We start from the raw sequence: 21,167 nt of genomic DNA on the forward strand, positions 1-21,167 counted from the left end.
TACAAATACCATACCTTTCTCAGTAATGATGTCAAAAATGGGTGCAAGTTTCTGGATGTGAGTTTCTTAGTAGAAGGTATAATACTTAAATATCACTTGACTTTGTAAAATTCAGATGAGCTATGATGAAACTACCTGGGAAACATTAATTTTACCAGGTTTGCATCTCCAGAAACATGCATAAGAAACTAGTAATCCCGGCTTCCTCCAAGGGGTCAAGGATGGAATGTACTGTTTAACTTTTTGTATTTACCTTCTGATTTTTGAACCACGATTCCTTTCTATTTACTTTATCACTTTATTAAGTACTATGCTGGGGGCCCATCTGTGAAGTTGTTATAAGACAGCCAGGCAAATCTAAACAAGCTATTTAGGATCTAGAAGACCAATTACACAACTGCAAATACACATCCTTTTAGTGAACGGAAGCATACATGGTGTTAGGGACACAAAGATGTATCTTGTTCAAGATGTGGTTGCTGCCTCAAAAAGCTCAATATTTTGGGACTTCCCCGGCAGTCCAGTGGTTAGGACACCTCGCTTTCACTGCCAAGGGTGCGGGTTCGATCCCTGGCTGGGAAACTGAGATCCCACAAGCCGCACAGCTTGGCCAAAAAAAAAAAAGCAAGTCACAGAACACACCCATGGTATGAATAGCTTACTGACGCGCATAGGAATTACGACTGGAGAAGTCTGGGCAAATACAGTGTGTTAGAAGCAGCTACCTTAGTAAGTGGACTCTAAGAGAGATACTTTATATTCCAAGTACATATTACTTTTGTAATTAAAAATTAAATCAGGAACTTAAAACATTTCACAAGATTTGTGTACAACCAAAAAAACTGGATGAAGGTAGAAAACAATGCTTTCTGAAAGCAAGGTAAATAAAAGTGAAATTAGGTGGGAAAAGATGACTGAGCTCCCTAGTTTATCTGAGTAATTGTCACAGAAAATGTTCAAACTGCTACAAGATAACAATGGGTAAATTCTGTGTGAAAACTAAAGCAGGGCAATACGAGAGACTTAGCATGTTTAGTCCTTCGTAACAGCATAGTTACTTATTATGGTATTGTTCTAAGTACTTCTCACATATTAACCTTTCATCTTCACCACCCATGAGGGGTTATCCCTACCACTTTGCGGATGACACTGAAGCACGAATGTTAAGTACTTGCCCCAGTTAAACCATCTACTATGTTGATCCTAACCTCATGTTTCTGAGGAGCTGAAAACAAGACCTTTTCTCATACTCAAATCAGGAATGAAACTTGCCAATGGCAAATCCAATTCAAAAAACCATCTGCCAAATATTTGGCGCTAAGTGGATTCCACACAATAAACTCAAAACAAGCCTTTCCCTCAGTGAACATTTTATTGAAGCAATAAAGCACAAAGCAGGTTAACAAAGTGGAAGAAAGAAGATACCAAGAGAAAAGATGGTAACAACACAGGAGTGGAACATTAAGTCACAGGAGCAGGAAGGACTCGAACTGGCCATAAAGGCACTATGGCATGTCCACACACTATCACGTAAAAGAAAAGGGGATCCAGTTATCATTCACTTCTATTTTGCTCTCCACCAGGTTAATACTCCATCTAGCCACAGATGAACATGTGGCAAGTTGTAGAGACTCAGATTCTACTTAAAAGTTAGCAAGGAACTAAACATTTCACTGGTCAAGTGGGCCAGTGTTATAAATACAGTGGTTTAGCACATCCAATGATGTAGGTCCACAGGTGTGGGATAGGAACCAGAATTTTAATAAGTTGGCCTTTGCTGCTAAATTCTTATGGGTGCAGACATTTACCTATACAATTACCCACGGGGGCGGGGGGCAGCTAAGAATGCAAACAAACCTGCCTATTACCATGCGATGGAATATCGACACAAGAAAGCCCAGTTGAAGGATGCTGCGTACTTTTAGAAAGCCTAATTTCACAATGTAGTACTCCCCTCTCTTTCATTTTAACAGGCTGTGGTTTTAAAAGCTTTTGTTCTTTCCCTGAAAACAAGAGAACTTTGGTCAAAGCCAATTCTTAAAAGTAATGTGTCCTTAAACATAATTTGAAAGGCAGTGGAGGCTTGCTTCCTCACGTAAGAGTCCTAACTGTTCTTTCAAACAGGCAAAACAATGAACTATAATTACAGATACCAGTTTCTTCTCTCAAAATCTGAAGTTTATATTGAAAAAAAAAAAAAACCCAAACCAACCATATTTCTTATGAACATCTAAAAAAAAAAATATCAAAAGCATGAAAGAAAATAAGGTCTTGGAAGAAGCATCAACCTTCTGGGGCACTATGTTCCTAAGATTAGGCTCTAAGATTTCATAACAGGAAGCCCAGAAATTATTAGAACAAGTCTTTTTACAAGAGCAAACACTAACAGTTACAGTGTCATTTTGACATCTAGATCTTTGACTCAACCTTTTCCACGCAGTCTCAATTTTATTAGGCTTGCCTTCTGGATTATCTGAACCTACAAACCAACTCTAGATTATGATGCTTTCTAGTCCCCTCTGCAACACAATGAGTGGTACCCACCACACCCTAACACTACCCAGCCCTTAACACCTTATATAGAGTGACAGCTCCCAGGAAGATGTTAAAGCTGAGCCATATAACCTACATCTTGATTTCAGACTAAGATTAATGAGTGCGTTTAATGAAATTACCTTAAAGAATCTGGAGAAAGACATATATATATATATATGGTAATTCATTTCTCAAACTGCAATCTCAACTAACTACGCTTAACGGATGTATGGACTAATTGGTAACCCAGTAACTCCTACAAATTTGCAGTATTATAAAATTTGGTTTCCACAGTATTCATTACCCTTCATGATGAAGTACAGAAGTTTAGGGTTAACCCGTTTAAATTTTTTCCAAGCCAACCCACATAAAGTTTTACAAGGATGAACTAACCAATTATCACAGAACCCCACCAACTAAAGGGGACTGACTGTTAGGTGGAATTTTATTTTAATCAGTAAAACTGATTAATCAAGCGATCTGTTTTAAGTGCCTGTTAAGGATCTTTCAGTAGAAAATGAAATATTTGCTTTTCCATTTTGAATAACACACCAAATTTCTGATCAAAGAAAGGTTACTTCCATTTTTACATAACAAACATTAAAGACCACGGAACCTTATTCTAACAAAACACTAATTACAATGACCACTTCCAGAAAGTGGGATTACCAGGCTAGATAAGATCCCAAGTAACAGGAACTATTTTTTGAAGAGTTCAATCAACTTAAGTTTGAAAAAGGTTTCATTATTTAAAAAATCTATTAATTTAGGCAAAACTGTATAACAGATCGACTATAAAATCTTTTATTTTTAACTTAACCTGTTTAAGGGGCCAATATGACTTTGGCAAATTTGAATAACAGGACAAAATAATGTTATCCAAATTGAATAATTTATTGCTGGTCTGAGACTTGCCTTGTTCTACACTTAAGTAGAATTTACATTATTTCCACGGATAGCAGATAATCAATATTTAAAGGAATTTAAGAGTGACCTATTCAATAAGGCAATCATCTTGGTAGCAAACTTTTATTGAAATCTTACATAACTCAAGCTTTATAAAAATCCAACATAATTGGAAATTGGCTTCTCCCTCTAAAGCCTTAAGTGTTCAAAGCTTGAAACGGTTAATTTAAAATTAAGCAAACAAATATAACAATGACAGAAACTCCTGCAGCAGATCCTGCTGAAATACTTAAAAAAAAAAAAATCTAAATGAGCTTAATCTTTACAAAAGTTATTTTAGCTCAAAAGCTATAAAATCAAAGTTATCTTAATTCTACAAAGGGAGAGGATCTTTGACTTCATGCCATTGCTTTAGAACCTCATCTTTTTCATCAAATTTGGCTACAAATCCAATTTTTGTATGCCCGTTTTCGGGAGATTCTTCTCGCAGAAGAGGCCAAGTACAAACGTGGAAGAGTAACTGCCTAAGCAAGTAGGAAAGTGTTCCGTAATAGTGTGCAAAGAATGTAGAGTTCTGGGTTAATCTCTGGAACTCGATCTGGATCGTGACCTTGACTTTGAATGAGATCTAGAATGGGATCTTGAAGCTCTTTTTGGTGGAGGGGACACAGAACGGGCCTTTGAGGGTGGAGCAGGTAGGGGTGAATTGGAACGAGACTGGCTCCTTGATCTGGATTTTGATTTTATATCACCTTTCCCATTTTCTTTGGGGGAACGAGATCGAGAACGAGACCTGCTTCGAGATTTCTCATATTCATCCTTCGATCTGCTCCGAGAGCGCGAACGGGAGCCTCGATCAGACTTAGGTTTAGATTTGCTTTTTGATCTAGATTTCCTGCCTTTTGAACGAGAACGTGATCGACCTTTGCTCCGAGACCTGGATCTAGACAATAAAAGCCAGAATTTTTTTCAGTACCTTGCGAAACACATAAGCACTCTATAAAGTATGTAATTCAGAAAAACACTCAAGGACACATTTACCGGGAGCGACTTTTTGAGATACTTCGAGATCTACTGCGGCTGCTCCTACGACTCCTACTTCGTGACCTTCTTCTAGACCGTGACCTATAACAAGAAATGTGACAATAAATCTTTATCTCAAGGTATCTTGACGTGAATGTTTGTACAATTTACGAAAAATAGACAAACCAACAAAAAAAACCTTAATTGCTCCAATGATGCAACAAAAGAAACTAAGAACTGACCTAATTTCAATTAAGCAGCAACTGAAATACTGCTGTTTGAATTTTCCTTTATTTGTGGCAAATACTGTTTCCTCCCTTCTCCATATCCTTCAATAAGTTACCTTGATCTGCTTCCAGAATAAGACCGCCTGTGGCTTGTTCGTGGTTTATCTTCAATTAGTCTAATATTTCTCCCATTGATTTCCGTACCATCCAGCTTATCCAAAGCACGCTTCATGTCAGAGTAGGAGCGAAACTCAATGACGCCTTCATTTGTGCGTTCTTTGTGAGCATCCGCATAGGTTACTTCACCTGCTTGTCTCATGAAATCCTAAAAGAGCAACGAGACTGGTCAGACCCAGAAATCTAAAGAAAAAACAACTATGCGTTAAATCCGATCCTCAGAAATAAAAGAGCAATACAAAACCCTACCTTTTAACCATCAGTCATATCTTTTTTATCTTACATTATAGCACTTACCTTTAAATCTTGCCAACTGCAACGACTAGAAAGATTTTCTACAATAAGCCTGAATTCTGTGCGTACAGGTGGTCCATATTTGTCTCTGCCAGAGGTTCTCCGACTGCTGTATCCACCTCCACCACCTTTATCACATGAAGAGAACAATTAGATGCTTTGTAGTGATAGGGATACATGTTTTTGAAAGTTAGTACAAACATATCAACTTTTATTTACTGGAGTAGGACTTTGCTACTATATTGCTAAACCTTTGATACAGTTGTGATTTGCCATAAATTAAATTAAGGGCAAGTCAAATAGACTAAATCCAACTAAACTCTCCTACATTCTGTTAGAAAGTGACTGCTCCTTTATTCAATTTACCTCGCTAAGTTTTATTTTACAGAACATTGTAAAATATAAAACTTAACTGATTACATGCATTTCTACATTTTACAAAAATGTTTACTAGTTACACTAAGTACTTACATCACAGTGTGAGGTTTTTGGTGGTGGTTTGGCCACAAAACACGCAAGGTAACAGTCACCTAGTTCAGATTAACCAGTTTTGTCTAACCCTTGGAATCCTCACCATCACCCTGCGTCTAATGGCAAAAGGCTGCTGTCGTCATGGCTTCCGGTAAGGTCAGCCAAAGGGTCATAGGGCAAGGGTCACACAATGTATGGAAAAGCCAAGGCCAATCAGGAAAGGCAGTCATCTTAGCCTCAGTGGACACAGCCTCAGCCCCATTGGTCACTTTCAAATTGAAACATCAAGGACTTGTTAAAAAGTTTGAATTCAACATGCAACAATTTCAACATCAAACATTTAACATAACCAAAAATCCCCCCACCTCCTCCCAATAACATGCCCCAACTAGTTCAAATACAGCATAAAGCTCATTTAAATCTACTTTGTGGTGGACTACCACATTACTTCTAAAAAATATTTCCTTTGGCCCCCGCCAATTTGAATAACACTAAAACCTACTCTTAAAACCCCACCCCCTTTCTCGCCCCGACCCCACCTCCACCCCAGCCTGTCCCCAAACTTCTAGGCTAAATCATTCACATTCCCAGCTAATGCACTGACAGGTAAGTAAGGGGCATGCAACAAATACAGCCATCCCTCACTTCCTCCGTAAGCAGAGCCCACGACAGTGCTGACAGGGGCCTAGCACGTCACCCCCTCCCAACTTAGCAACCCCGCCCCCAAACACCCAAACCCTGGCTAGGCAAAACCCACCACCCAATCCCCGCGCTCCGGCGTCCCGTGTCTTCACCGGGCAGGCGTGAAGGCAGCGGGCCCCGGGGACACCCGAATCAAACGACCCCGGCCACCGCGCCTGCCCGGCTGGGAGGCCCCACCCCGCCCCCCCTAAGCCTGCGCCCGCCCCCCGGGGTCCCAAGGACGCGGAGCGCGCGGGGGTGGGACTCACTGCGGCTTCCGTAGCTGTAGCCGTCACGATCGCGGCGCGGGCCCCGGGCGTGCTCCACTATCACGCGCTCGCCGCAGAGCTCCTTGCCGTTCAGTTCGTAAACGGCGTCGTCGGCGTCGCGGGAGTCCTCGAACTCCACGAAGCCGTACCTGGGGGGCGGTGCGAGGGCGGGAGACCGGCGGGAGTCGTTAGGCCGGGGTCGCGCACGCGCGCGTCCCCGCTACCCCCGCGCGCTCCCGCAACCCCGCGCCGCCGCCATCTTGGCGGCCCTGCCACGCGGCGCCGCGGCCTTGGCCGTCTCCTCCTTCCGACGGGCCCTGCCGCCGCAGGCCCGGGGCGCTGCGGGCGGACGTGGGCACCGAGGCCCGACTCACCCATTTTTAAGATCTATTTCGAGAAGGCGGCCATAGCCACTGAAAAAGCGCTGGATGTCCTTCTCCCGGACGTTGTAGCTCAGGCGTCCTATGTAGACGCGCGGCATGTCCGTGGCGGGCGAGGGGCCCGAGGGCTGGCTGTCGAACAGCGGACCGCAAGGCAGAAGCCTCGGTGCGGGTGCGGGGACAGCGAGAGCCCGGACACACACCTCACACCGCAGCGGCGGCCGAGTCCAGCCACACAATGGTGCGCGCGCGCCTGGGCTACGCTATAAGGGCGGGCGGCTGGGGGTGGGGCCCGGCGTGTGGCGTCAGCGCGCTGCACCTAACCTCCCGCGCTTTAACCCGGAGCGCTGGGCGCCAGGGTGACTTGCGAGTTCTTACCCCGCCAAGTTTCGAGGAAGTGAGGTTCTACCAGCTCATCGAATTTTCTCCACACATCCTTGTAAACGTCGTATTCCGTCTCCATCCGCGGACTTGTTTTCTAATTTGTACTTAAAATAAAAAAACGAACCGTTCCTCTGTGTGATTTCTCCAGGACTGGCGCTAGGAGAATCCCTTTTTTCATTGGTTCCCGAGGTTGTCATAATAGGCCTCCGCGGTGTCTGATTGGTCCCGGGAAACGAGGCTCGAATTTTCTCCGCGGGTCGTTCGGCTCACGCTCGGCTGGTGTGGAAGGTGCCTTCGGACACAGTCGGTTAGGTACCCTTTTCCGCAGCGTCCGAGGTTTGCGCTCCGAGGTCTTGGGGACCCGGCCGGGCGCGCACAGTCCTGCTGGCTTCTATCCCTCTTGGTCTCGCAGCCGTCTTCATCGTGGTCTCACTTCACCGCCTCCCTGTACGTCCACCTCTCCTTCCATGGGTCTTTCTTGGAGCACTGGCACCTGGAGTCACCTACAGATTGAGGTGTATATGGCAGTCCCACGCTCGCTGTAATTGCCGACGAAAGGAGCAGGGCCAAGGCCTCTGGCCCAAGAAAGTTGAGCAAGACCTGGCAGTCCTGCCCCAGAGGTACGCTCATGTTCTCCCCACTGTGGAGAGTCCGTTGTCCCAACGCGATCCCTTCCCCCATTGGTTTGGAAGGCATCTATGTGGCAGAAACGCACATTTTGGAGTTTATCACTAGAGATGCCATTTAAAGCTGGAGAACTAGATGAAAACCACAGAGGAATAAGTTTAAGTGGAGAGCAGAAGACTCTGGAGTGCTCTGCAACTTCAGTTCAGGAAAAGGTGCTGGGAAGAAGTGACCAGAGAGGTGGGAAGAAGAGCTGGAGGGCACGGTGTCACACAAGCTGAGAGGAAATGGCAGCACGGGGATAATACTGGCTGTTTAGGTATCTCCGTATATTCCAGCTCTTCGTGAGCCGGGCAGCCTTGATATTCTACAGCTTCTGGTTGAAAGGGGGCGATTTTGCCCCCACCAGGGGACATTTGGCAAAGTCTGGGGGTCTGTTGGCTGTCACGACTAGGGGAGGGGGAGTGTTAATACTGGCATCTGATGGTAGAGGCTACACTGTGCTTAAAGTTAGATAAATAAAATATATAGGTGGATCTTAAAAAAATTGTGTGTGTGGCATATAGTAATTAGGGAAAGAATAATTAATGGGATAACATTTTTTTTTCACTCATTGAATTGTCAATATTTTAAAGTTTGTTCAAATTCATTGTTGGAGGGGAATTGCCTGGCTGTCCAGTGGTTAGGACTCCATGCTTTCACTGCCTTACGGCCCAGGTTTGATCTCTGGTTGGGGAACTAAGATCCCACAAGCCACGCAAAAATTCATTGTTGGCAAGAGGTGAACCAGGAAATGCCATTCTGAACATTCCTTTTGGGAAGGTAATGGGGTGGTACTTAGTAAGAAGCATATGGGGAGTGGGGTGTCACCTCCTCTCTCCTTTCAGTTCATTTGCCCAAAGAGAAAGATGCAGCTGACGTTGTTCTCCACAGTCTCTCACCTCTCTTTCTCCAGAGCCCAGTGACTACTCCTTTTTTTTTTTGGTCGCACCGCGCAGCAGCATGCAGGATCTTAGTTCCCCGACCAGGGATTGAAACCATGTCCCCTGCAGTGGAAGCACGGAGTCCTAACCACTAGACCACCAGGGAAGTACCACCCACTGGCTACTCGTAACAAAACATTTGAATTGCCTAAGAGGAAACAGTCTCAAATAGCATCATTGAAGGGAGTGTTGGGTCATCAGCTTTCTGTGGAGTCTTGCTGATAATCTAACTCACCTCTGTTGATATTTTGGAAGAACCACTCAAAGGAGAAATGATGGATGTACAGCATGTGGTGGTGTCTGAAGTGTCTGTAAACATGGTGGCAGATAAAGATCACTGCTCATTTGAAAGTTGTGGAGTGCTGACAGGAGTCTGTCAGAAAGAGAGGGAGAGGTGGCTCAATCTGATACAGAAGAGAGTTAATAACTTCAAATCCATAATTACCCAGATTGTAAAGTACAGTCTGGAGCAGGGCATAGTCGTGATTTTCAATCCAGTGGGTATTCTTACTTTTGGAAACCAGAAGTATTTCCCAAGCTTTGAAGTGATGTAAGCTGGATTCTGATAGGCTGTCTTATGTTTGAAAAATTTATTCCAGAGGCTGTCAATTTGAATGGATTTTGGGAAAACATGGCAACTCAAGAGGGTGGAGTGCAATGACTGTGGCAAACTATGGCCCCAGGCCAAATCAGGCCGGCTTTCGGGTTTTGTAAATAAAGTTCTGTTAGAGCACCGCCGCACCCTCTTACTTACCTAGTGTCTGCTCTTAAGACACAACAGCGGTATTGAGTAGCAGAGACTGCCCGCAAAGCCTAAGGTATACATACACTAGTTGGTTCTTCACAGAAAAAGTTTGCCTACCCCTGGTCCATGTTAGGGACTTGTAAAGATGCCTGTGGTATGTTGTTAAGTGAGAAAGGCTAGTTTTAATATATGCATGATCCTATTCTTATAAACAAAAACAATCACCCCAAGCCTCAACCCTATATATGAACATATATGTGTGTAAGGGTTGGGTTTGTGGTTGTCTTTGAGCATCCGTGGGGGTGAGTCCTACCCAATCATGTCCCCGCTAATCCTCTCCTAGCATTCCTTACTCCTCCCACTTGCTTCTTACTGTGGCTTGAATGTGCCAAGCACCCACCCACCACAGGGCCTTTGCCCTGACTGTCTCCCAGTATCTGGAGCTCTCTTTTCCAATGGTTTGTTCCCTCATTTCTGGTTTCTGCTCAAAATCACCTTATCACTCCTCTAACAACTCACTTTATTTTATTTTTTCCCAGTTTTATTGAGATAGTATTGACATATAATACATGTAAGTTTAAGATGTAAAATGTGATGATTTGATACATGTATATGTTGCAAAACGATTACCACAATAAGGTTAGTTAACACCTCCATCCCCTCACATAGTAACCATTTTTGGGGAGTGTGTGTGGTGATAATTTTTAAAGTCTACTTTCTTAACAACTTTCAGGTTGTTAATACAGTATTGTTAATTGTTAATTATAGTCACCATGCTGTATATGAGATTCCTCAGAACTTATTCATCTTAGAGCTGGGAGTTTGTAACGTTTGACCTACATCTTCCAATTTCTCCCACTCCCCAGCCCCTGGCAACCAGTATTCTACTCTGTTTCTATAAGTTCGACTTTTTTGGATTCTGTGTATAAGTGCAAACATGCAGTATTTGTCTTTCTCTGTCTGACTTACTTGGGTTAGTATAATGCCCTCAAGGTCCACCTATGTTGTAGCAAAAGGCAGGGTTTCCTTCTTTTTTATGGCTGAATAACATTCCATTGTGTGTGTGTATATATCACATTCCTCACATTTTTTTTTTTTTTTTTTGGCCACGCAGTGAGGCACGTAGGATCTTAGTTCCCCGACCAGGGATCAAACCTGTGGCCCTGCAGTGGAAGTGCGGAGTCTTAACCACTGGACTGCCAGGGAAGTCCATCCCCACGTTTTTCTTTTTCTTTTTTTAAAAATTAATTAATTAATTTTATTTATTTTTGGCTGTGTTGGGTCTTCGTTTTTGTGTGAGGGCTTTCTCTAGTTGTGGCAAGCAGGGGCCACTCTTCATCGCAGTGTGCGGGCCTCTCACTATATCGCGGCCTCTCGTTGCGGAGCACAGGCTCCAGACGCACAGGCTCAGTAGTTGTGGCTCACGGGCCTAGTTGCTCCGTGGCATGTGGGATCCTCCCAGACCAGGGCTCGAACCCATGTCCCCTGCATTGGCAGGCAGATTCTCAACCACTGCACCACCAGGGAAGCCCCCCTACGTTTTGTTTATCCATTCTTTCGTTGGTGAACACTTAAGTTGTTTCTATGTGTTGGCTACTGTGAATAATGCTGCAGTGAACATGAGAGTACAGTTATCTCTTTGAGACAGCACTTTCATTTCTTTTGGATATACTGTATACCCAGAAGTGGAATTGCTGGATCATATAATAAGTCTATTTTTAGTTTTTTAAAGAACCTCCACATTGTTTCCATAGTGGCTGCACCAGTTTACACTCCCACCTTCTCCCCGCATCCTCACTTTTTGGTCATAGCCATTCCAACAGGTGTGAGGTGATATGGTGATCACCCACTTTAAAACAGCATCCCTCCCTGTACTTTCTGACCCTATTGTATTTTTCTTTATCAAACTTTCACCACGTGACACGTGTTTATTTACTCTCTCCCCACCCCCACTAGAGCATAAGTGCCATTAGCACAGGGATGTCGTCTGTCTCTTCACTGCTGTATCCCCAGTATGGAGGAAAGTGCCAGGCCCACAGTAAGTGCTCAGTGTGGTAACTGTTAAGAGCCCAGGAAATGAGGCTGTCCATCCAGCAGATACCCGCGCTGAAGGGCTCACTGGGACATGCTGGTGGGATGGAATCTTCCTCCTTCTGGCTTGTGCTCACCCACTCGTGTTGCCCATACACTCACCCCCTCTGAGGGCTGAGAGGTGTGCAGAGATGTCCACTCCAGATCCCACACTTCCTCCACCCAAACTTATCTAGACAGAGGGAGAAGGCTGGGGTGCCTATGGAGATGCCAGAATTCTCTTACATTGTCAGTAGGGATGCAACTTAATACAGTTGCTTTGGAAGACTGGTTGGTAGGGTCCACTAAAGGGGAAAGCTGCTAGTGCTTACCCCATGACCTAACAGTCCCACACCCAACAGAACCATGTGCATTTGCTCTTCTTAGGGAACGTGCTAGAAATTCATAGCAGCATAATGTGTAGCAGCCCCCAAATTGGAAATCACTCAGATGCCATCAACAGGAGAATGGACAAATCAGTTGTGGTTTATTCACACAGCAACGAGAAGGAATCACAACCATACACAGCAAAATCAGTGGCTCTCACTACGATGTAACCCTCTAAGCGAGATGCATGGGAATCCATACTCTATGATTCCATGTATGTAAAACTGAAAAAAACAACCAAAACTCGGCTATGGTGTTAGATGTTAGGACCGGGAGTCTGGGCAGTGACTAGAGAGGAGGCTTCTGGCGTTCTGGTCATATTTTGTTTCTTGAGCTGGGTGCTAGTTACACAGTGTGCTCTGTTTGTGAGAATTCATTAAGCTGTATGCTTATGATTTGTGCACCTTGCTGTATGTGTGTGGTACTTCAATGGAAAATTAAAAAAAAAAGATAATAACTCTCGCAAAGAAAATTGTAACTTACTTGACCTGGAGCCCTCTGGATCCTGCTGGGGACTAAAGGTGTACTGCGGACTTGATTCATAGTTTTTGCCCATGAATGTTGATTTGAATCCATTAGTTACTGTTTGCTTCCAAATGGTTTTCTGTAAGCTAATTGCTCCTTGGCTGGGAAGATGTGGCTCTGTCGCCACCTGGTGGCTATTTATTATTTCAGCGGTAGATAAATTCCACCTGCTGCCTCGTCCACGCCTCTTGAAGCTCAGTGACAAGGTCTTTGAAGGTCCCTGAATCCAAATCTTCTAATTGTCAAGCCCTTACCCAGAGGTTTTCTGGCCCTTACTTGAACACCTCCCCTGATGGAGAGTTCACTGCCTAACTGGGCAGCCAAGCCCATTCTTGGACATCTTGCACTGTGATTAAATTCTTTGTAGAAAGTAAAAAAGTTGCTGCCTTGAACTGTCTACCCACTGGTTCTGATTGTGCCTCCAAGGCTGTTCAGTAACCACATCTGTTTCCCACACATAGGTCTTTCAGATGTTTGGGGGCAGCACACAGACCCTCTCCCTGTTCATGCCCCCTCTTTTGGCTAAATGTCTACAGTTTCCACCAAATCTTTCCTGGGGCCTGCTTTCACGTCCGTTTGTCACCTTGGCTTCCGGCTGCTCGTGTGTTGAGACTCATCTGTGGTCCTCTTCAGGTGCGGTCCTAAGAGCCAAGCTCGCCCCCTTGGGCTTGTCTGGACGTGCCCATTGCTGCTGCCGCCATACTGTTCTCTGGGCCAGTTAAGGGCTGTGGCCGCTGTTGGCATAGGTGGCGGCTGCTGTCTCATTCCTCACTCAGCCCTGCCTCTCTTGCTGTGCAGGACCAAACGGGGATCGAGAAGCTCCTGGAATAGCCCACTGTGGCAAAAAATGTTTGTCTTGTGAATGGAAGCAGGCTAGGCAGCAGGGTGGAAATCCAGTGCTCATAGGCAGGTGGACTCAGAATCATTGCTCCAATTTCTGGGGCAGCTGGGAGGCAGAAGTGCCGATGAGAAAGATCTGAGTTGACCATGTGTCAGGTGAAGGGCATGAGGCCGTGGAGGAAATCCGAAAAGAGTGACTACAGAACCCACAGCAGACTTCAGCCAGTGCTGCGGGCTCCAAGCCTGTTAGAGTCCCGTGAGAGGCGATGCTGGGTCCCCTCACAGATGTTCCCCGAGGCTGCTGCATGTAGGTTTCTGTTCTTCCACCTGGCACTGAACTTGGCTTGCAGACATTTTACCTGTCATTAGTGCCACATGCTGTTATTTGGAAAAATTTAAGCTGAAGCTGATTGCCTTGTCAGTGCTCATCGCTACAGCTCTTACCCTGGCAGCAAAAGCTGCATCGCATGGTGGCCCTCTAACGTCGTAGGGCAGAGCATTTGAGTGGAACATGCTGGAGAGCATCCAGGGGTGTGCCCAGTGCACGAAATCCACTTCCTAGCAGAGGGAGGGGAAGTAAGTCTTTTTAAAGGCATCTTGCATGGTCCCGGCACTCTGCGAGGCTCGGGGGACATAACCGGTGTGAAAACAGACCCAGTCAGGGCCTCCAAAAACTAGTCCCAAAGCAGTGATCCTTGGACATGGCAAGCATGATTTCAACTCAAAGCTATGCAGGCTCCATCCCTCAGAGCCGGGGTCAGTGGGTATGGGGCAGAGCCTGGGAATCTGCATGTTTAACATCCTCCTACGTGATTGTAAAGCAGATGGTCAAGTGATTATGCTTGGGAAATACTGGCCTGGGGTCTTACTACTCAAAGCGTGGTCTGTGGACCTCCCTCCCATCAGCATTCCCTGAGAGCATCTTAGACAGGCAGGATCTCAGACCCCACCCCAGACCTACTGAATCATAACAGTCATTTTAACAAGATTCCTGGGGGATTCGTGTGCACATTCAAGTTTGAGAAGCATTGCCAGTGCAAGATGCAGGGGAGTAGTTCTTTTGACCCTACTTGTGTATTATTTTGATAAGAGGAAGAGTGTATTCATGCATTACTTGGTAATTAAAATAAATGAATGAAAATCTTTGCCAAAACTGGGAAAATCTTGTATGTGAATGTTCACAGCAGCTCTGCCCATAATAGCTCCAAACTACAAACAGCCCAGGTGAATGGATAAACAGATTCACAAAATAGGATACTACTCAGCAATCAAAAGGAACAATGTGGATTAATGCATTATACTATGTGGAAGGAGCTGGACTCAAAAATCTACATGCTGTGTGAATTCACTTATATGATGTTCTGGAAAAGGCAGAACTAAAGGGACAGGTTGTGGGGCCTGGTGTTTGGAGGGGAGGATTGACTGCAGAGGGGCAGGAAGGAACTTTCTGGAGTGAGGGAAATGTTCCACGTCATGACTGTGGTGGTGTGTACACAAACGTATGCATTTACCAAAACTCATTGAAATGTATGCTTAAAATGGGTGTATTTGTACGTAGATTATATATCAATAAAAATGATTAAAAAAAAAAGACACGTTAACAAGACCAAGACCATCAAGTGCTTCGTACCAACTGTTACTGGTTCCAGAGAGCCTAGGTTAAGCGTCTCCCCGTTCCCCTGCCACCCCACCCCCCATACCTGAGCTTCCTACTTACCCTGCCAAAAATGAGTACTGGCCCTCCAGGCCTGAAGGGGGCGCTGTGTCCTGCAGTGTCTCACTGTAATAGTCCACTAGGGGACTTTCCTGGTGGCGCAGTGGTTGAGAACTCGGGGTTCGAGCCCTGGTCCGGGAAGATCCCAAATGCTGCGGAGTCCCCTGAGGACTCTGGGAGTCAGTGCAGAACACACACCTCAGACTGGCGAAGGGAGTGGCCTTTGCGCAACTGAGAGGTTTCGCACCGGTATATCAGCTGGCCAGCCGTGTTGGAGGAGGGCTGCTTCCAGGAGCGTTCACTCCCTGCCACTTCCAGCTTGCCCAAGTGGCCAGCTGTCTCCTACAGCCAGAAATCAAGCCCTGGGGCAGAGAGGCGCAGGTGTTGCCAGCACTGCAACCTCGGCTGTGGAGGTGAAGTGTTGAGAAGACGAAGCAGCTAGCTCGGCATCTGCCACGGGCATGTCGACTTACCTCCCCTTGCAATTCCGTTTTCAAGGCATCTTCCCCTGATAAGAATGGAATGATATACGGTTTCTTGTGAACTGATCTGGGCGCTTTTGTCATGCAGCACACTGCAGTCGCCCCACCCCTTCCCTGCCTTCACCAGCTCCACCTTGACATGCCAACCCCAGTGATTGTTGCTCTGCCCTTCTCATAAAAGTTAAATAATAAAACCAGTAGAAATAATTACTCGGGGCCTCAGATTTTGGATACCAGCTGGAGAAAAGCATGGTACAAGGCTGGAGACCAGATGGGCTTCAGCTCTAGGAGCAACCTGGCAGATGTCTGGAGGTGGGGAGGGTGGAGGTCAGGGGACTGGCCCAGTGGCGCACTCCTGGTAGGGGTTGTGGGCTGTTTCAAGAGTGAATGTCAATGTTTCAAAACTTGGCCACCAACGTTTTGGATGTGACTTGGAGGAGTGCCTAGAAGGAAAGGGTGGAGGGCTTTGGAATTATCCAAATTTCACCTTTCTGGCAGTGTGCCAAGTCATCTTGTGCCTCTGAGCCTTATTCTTCATCTGTAGAATGGACATAGCTATAGGATGCAGTCGTAGAGTTGAGTTGAGAAGTAGTTAAGATGGTGCATCTGCAGTGCACAGCCTGGTAGAGCAGATGTCAGCAAATGTTATCTGTAAAGGGTGAGGCAGTGCATACTTTGGCTTTGTGGGCTAAATCTCTGTTGCACCTACTCCGATCTGCCCTTCTAAAGCTCAAGCCCCCAGCGCTGACCCCTGGGGTAGGGAATGGGCAGAATGGGGAGATTTTTATTTCTCTCTCTTAGAGGGAAGCAATGTTTCCTACTCACCTTTGTCCTCCTTTGGGCTCAGCATAGGGCTTGGTGCATAGTAGGTGCTCAGGAAAAACAGCATATGACACTGGGAAGAGAATGGCCTTTAGAGCCAAACAGACCTGGGTCCAAATCCTGTGACCTGTGTTAAAGAAAAAAAGTATTCACCACCCTTGTTAAAAATTGGGAAAGCAGACTCAATTCAGGGGGGAAAAATGAGATAAGTGTAGGGGCTACTGCAATGGGGTTTTGTGGTAGGGAGAGAGATTTAGCTCAACTCTGAATACAATAAGGAAAACAAGTAATTTATAGCCAAAGAGCATGGTGTGTTGGGTTGACAGATGGAAAATTATCAGGAGGAAACATCAGGAATAAGGGGTGATTCTGGTTAAACCAACCGAACAGGATTCTTGCTGAAGGCAGGCCAGGGTGATTTGTCATCACCTGGGGGATGGTAGAAGATAAGGAACCTGATCAAATACTGACTGTGATCAGATATCAAGGGTGGGGAACTCTAGTGAAACCAACTTAGCAGGATTCTTGCAAAAATTGTACATATTAGCAGAGATGAACACAGAAGCTTCTAAATCAGGCCCTAGTTGGGAAGAGAGTTCAGAGGTTAAAGTTTGGTCAAGGAGAGATTCTTTGTCACCTAAGCTAACATACTTCCCTTCTCTGAGCCTCTTCATCTGTAAAATGGGCGTGATAATCCTACCTACTGCATAAAGTTGTTGCAAGTGTGAATGGAGATCATGGGAAAAAGCATGGATGCTGAAAAAATTTTTCCTAAAAAGGAAGCATAAAGTCTCCACCTTCCATGATTTTTGACTCAACCTCTTAGGCCCTCTGGATTGCGGGTCATTTCTTGTCTTTAGTCTTCACCAATAGCCCTCTCTGGCCACTCTTGGGCTCTGTGGGTGGGTGGGAGATGGAACCATGGGAGAAGAGAGGTTGTCTGTAAAGAGGGTGAGGGGGAGAGTCATGCTTCCTGTTATGAATTCAGGGCCAGGCTGGCAGTAACAGCAGACAATCAGTTTTTGCCCCAAGGGCTCAGTGTTGGCTATGAAAAATTAATGGCCAGGAAAGGTGTCTGCCAATTATTTTTCCACTCAAGGTGCAGAGATTACAGAAACACAGTGGAGCCCATTTCAGATCCAGGCCTCCCAGCACTGGCTGGCAATTACCCCCCTACTGACTTCCCTCCTGGGAGAGTGTGGAAGTCAGGGGTCTCTCTTTGGGGGTAGGCTCAGACTTTCAAGTATATGCAGAACATTCCATGATTCCACAGAGAAGAGGGTAAGGGAAGAAAGGACACACGTGGATCTTGAAGCAGGCTCTGAGACGAGGATTTGAGCCCATGGAGTTTATTTGGGAGGCAATCCTGGGAAACACCAGGAGGGAAGGGAAGTGAGGTGGGGAAGGGAAGTGAGATGGGGAAGGGACAGAGCTTAGAGGTGTATTATCAAGCCATTTACATTGTGGACAATGGAGCTTAATCTCACCTGGGGACTCTGGTAATGGTGTAGTATATACACTTCAAAATTACCCCATTGGAGGGTGAAGGAGTGGGGGTATTTACACTCTTTTGGATCATTGGTTGAGGGCTGCTGCAGGGGTATTAATTACCCAGTGCTTCTGGCCTATTTCACTTGGTGGCCAAGACAGTCCTCAGGCAGGAAATGCAGGTGTTGGCAGCTGGCATGCCTTGAAATGGTAAGGCCTGGTGAATTCGAGCCAGGCACCCATAGAGACCTACTGTGGTCCAGGCACTTAACATCGGCCATCTCATTTAACCTCTGCGTATATCCAAGACTGAATCTTAGTTTACCTCCTCTTCTCAGTCCTACTCCTTAGGACTGGGACTAGGGTGAGGAGAGTGAGGCCTTCGTGCCAGGCTCAGTATTTAAGGGGGCACCAAAAAACATGGCCATCAAATAATATTTTAATGCAATATTTAAAAAAACGGAATGAAGCGGGGGGTGGGATGAATTGGGAGATTGGGGTTGACATATATACAGTAATATGTATAAAATAAATAGCTAATAAGAGCCTGCTGTATAGCACAGGGAACTCTACCTCACTTCACCATACAGTAGAAACTAACACAACATTATAAAACAACTATGCCCCAATTAAAAAAAAAGGAATAAATGCAAAAAAAATCCACAATGAAAAAGATATCAGAATTTTAAATCCAGACAGGATCAGTAACAGTGCCAAGCCATATTGAAGCCTGAGGCAAAGGAAAAATCAGTAGTACTGACCTTGTTCATCATGGATTTTTTTTGGCATTCATTTTGATTAAAAAAATATTGCACTAGAACATTATTTGTCTTGATTACTGAGTTTTTTGGCATGCCCTTGTATCTGGTGCCCGAGGCAGTACCTCATTCGTCTCCCCTTTGTCTTGGTCCTTTTGCAGCCTCTTTATCATCCCCATCTTGATAGGTTGCCCTCAGTCCACTCAGGGGCTCAAGCCAGAAATCTGGGCTCCTCTGTGGCCCCTCTCCTTCCCATTACTCATCTTTCAGTCCTACCTCCAAGCATCTCTCAAGTCTATCCTCCTTTCTCCATCTCCTTTGCTACCACTGCTCCACAATGAGGCCCCCCTTTGTGGGCTCCCTTTGGCAGACAGGAACAGCTTCTTGGATTTCCCTGTAGGCTCTGCTGTGCGCTACAACACTCATGTCAGTGTTTCCAGCAGACACAATAGCGCCTCTTTCTCTGCCCCTCTCATTTCCTTCCCTTCCCCAAGTCCCCCCACATCTGTGTAAGTCCTTACAATATGAAACATCTTATTCCCATAGCACTTGCAGAGGCTCTAATTTCTGTGACTAAATCCTGGTGGTTACCCCACCTTTCTCTACCATCTTAGCTGCTCCAGGTGGGCATGGGGGTATCCTGAGGCACAGTCTCCTCTTAGAGCCTCAACAAAGCAAAACTCCCTCTGATCTGTCCTTATCCCCTTACCTACTGGGATTGCTAGTTTCTTACTTTCCCATTTTGGGGTGAGAGAGGTAGGGGCACTGGCTCCCTGAGGCCCAGTCAATGTCTTTCTCCTATTCGCATTCTTTCCAAGTCTCCCTCCTTCCTTGGGTCCACCTCCAGCTCTAGAAGAGATCACCTTCTTCTCGTGGGGTGGGCACTTTCCTGACCTCTTTTCCTGAATCCCATCTCCTGATTGCTCATAATAAACTCCAGATTTAGGCTTTGCCCTTGATATGTAAAAGGAAGATTCTGGAATTAGGAAACTCTATTTTTTTTTCCTCCCATGGCCAGATTTTAAGACTACCGTCTCCAGACAGACTCAAAGCCAAACTATGACCTCTTTATTTCAGGTGGTGTCTGCACTCCTTTTAAGGTAATAAATGTTCTTGATTGAATGGGGCGGGGGTGGGGTGGGGTGAAGGGACACACAACATCATGATTCATGGGGATGCAAAACAGATGGATCCGTTTGATAGTTTCAAAAACATTATCCCCTTTACGCAGTGAAATGAGTCCCCAAGTTCCCAGTATCTTTGCCCCCCTCTGGGCATTCACTATTTCAGGAGAGTTCCAGCAAGTTCTCCTGTTTAGCATTACTTCCCCACATCAGAGCCATATTTGTCTTGGGCACATGGATGGCTTCTTTGCTCACTTATTTATGTCCTGAGTGGACAAAGAGGTTCCTTGAGCCGTTGGCGGTATAATCCAAACTTTGGGTGGGCACTTCCGTAAGGAAAAGAGAGACCTGGATCCCAGTCCTGGCCGTGTCTGGGTCTAAAGTCCTTGAGTGGAGAATTGGGAAAATAGTACCCCCGCCCCCCCCACCATATGGGTTGTTGGAAGGACCAAACAAGATAATGGGTGTAGAGTGAAGCTTTACATAGCAGCTGGCATAGACTGAGTGTACTCTTGGTATCTCCTCCTCTACCTCCCTGTCTCCTCAATTTCCTGCCATCCCCTGCCCTCTGAGCTGAGCCTCCCTGTACCAGAACTCTGGGCTTCTGTACACAGAGCTTGGTACTGGGTCTGTTAACCTGCTCAGCAAAGCTCATCCAGCTCTCAAGCACCAGCCCATCCCGTTGCTGTTCAATAGTGGGGTGATTAGGCATAAGTGGGCTGCAGCTCCCCAAATGACTAATTATTATTATTATTTTAATTTAGTTATTTAATTTATTTTATTTTTGGCTGCGTTGGGTCTTCGTTGCTGCATGTGGGCTTTCTCTAGCTGAGGCGAGTGGGGGCTACTCTTCATTTCGGTGCACTGGCTTCTCTTGTTGCAGAGCACGGGCTTTAGGTGTGCGGGCTCAGTAGTTGTGGCTCGCGGGCTTTAGAGCACAGGCTCAGTAGTTGTGGCGCACGGGCTTAGTTGCTCTGTGGCATGTGGGATCTTCTCGGACCTGGGCTCGAACCTATGTCCCCTTCATTGGCAGGCAGATTCTTAACCACTGCGCCACCAGGGAAGCCCCCCAAATGATAGTTATTAATGCAGCTTTCTCAGGAAAGAGGTGTGTTGGTTCCCCAGGTGTGAATGGCCTTGGAGCTGAAGATTCCCCCAATGTCATTTGATTATTTGACCATTGTCATTATTGTACACACACACACACACACACACACACACACACACACACACTCATGTGTTTAGGGTCCTGGGTCTT

The 21,167-nt window shown here is 45.8% G+C and overlaps 1 protein-coding gene across 1 annotated transcript; it reads right to left on the reverse strand.

Annotated features, from left to right (window-relative positions):
* Positions 1–3,408: 3,408 nt before the first annotated feature.
* SRSF6 (serine and arginine rich splicing factor 6) lies at positions 3,409–7,216 on the reverse strand. Its single transcript, XM_007123034.2, has 6 exons — positions 6,958–7,216; positions 6,584–6,732; positions 5,166–5,290; positions 4,808–5,016; positions 4,483–4,566; positions 3,409–4,384 (listed from the first exon to the last, which is right to left on the reverse strand). The coding sequence occupies exons 1-6, from the start codon at positions 7,062–7,064 to the stop codon at positions 4,021–4,023; spliced, it is 1,038 nt and encodes a 345-aa protein (XP_007123096.1). The 5' UTR covers positions 7,065–7,216; the 3' UTR covers positions 3,409–4,020.
* Between the last annotated feature and the right edge of the window lie 13,951 nt (positions 7,217–21,167).

The sequence above is a fragment of the Physeter macrocephalus genome, unplaced genomic scaffold (genome assembly GCF_002837175.3).
Source record: "Physeter macrocephalus isolate SW-GA unplaced genomic scaffold, ASM283717v5 random_1343, whole genome shotgun sequence".
In the NCBI taxonomy this organism is placed as follows: domain Eukaryota; kingdom Metazoa; phylum Chordata; class Mammalia; order Artiodactyla; family Physeteridae; genus Physeter; species Physeter macrocephalus.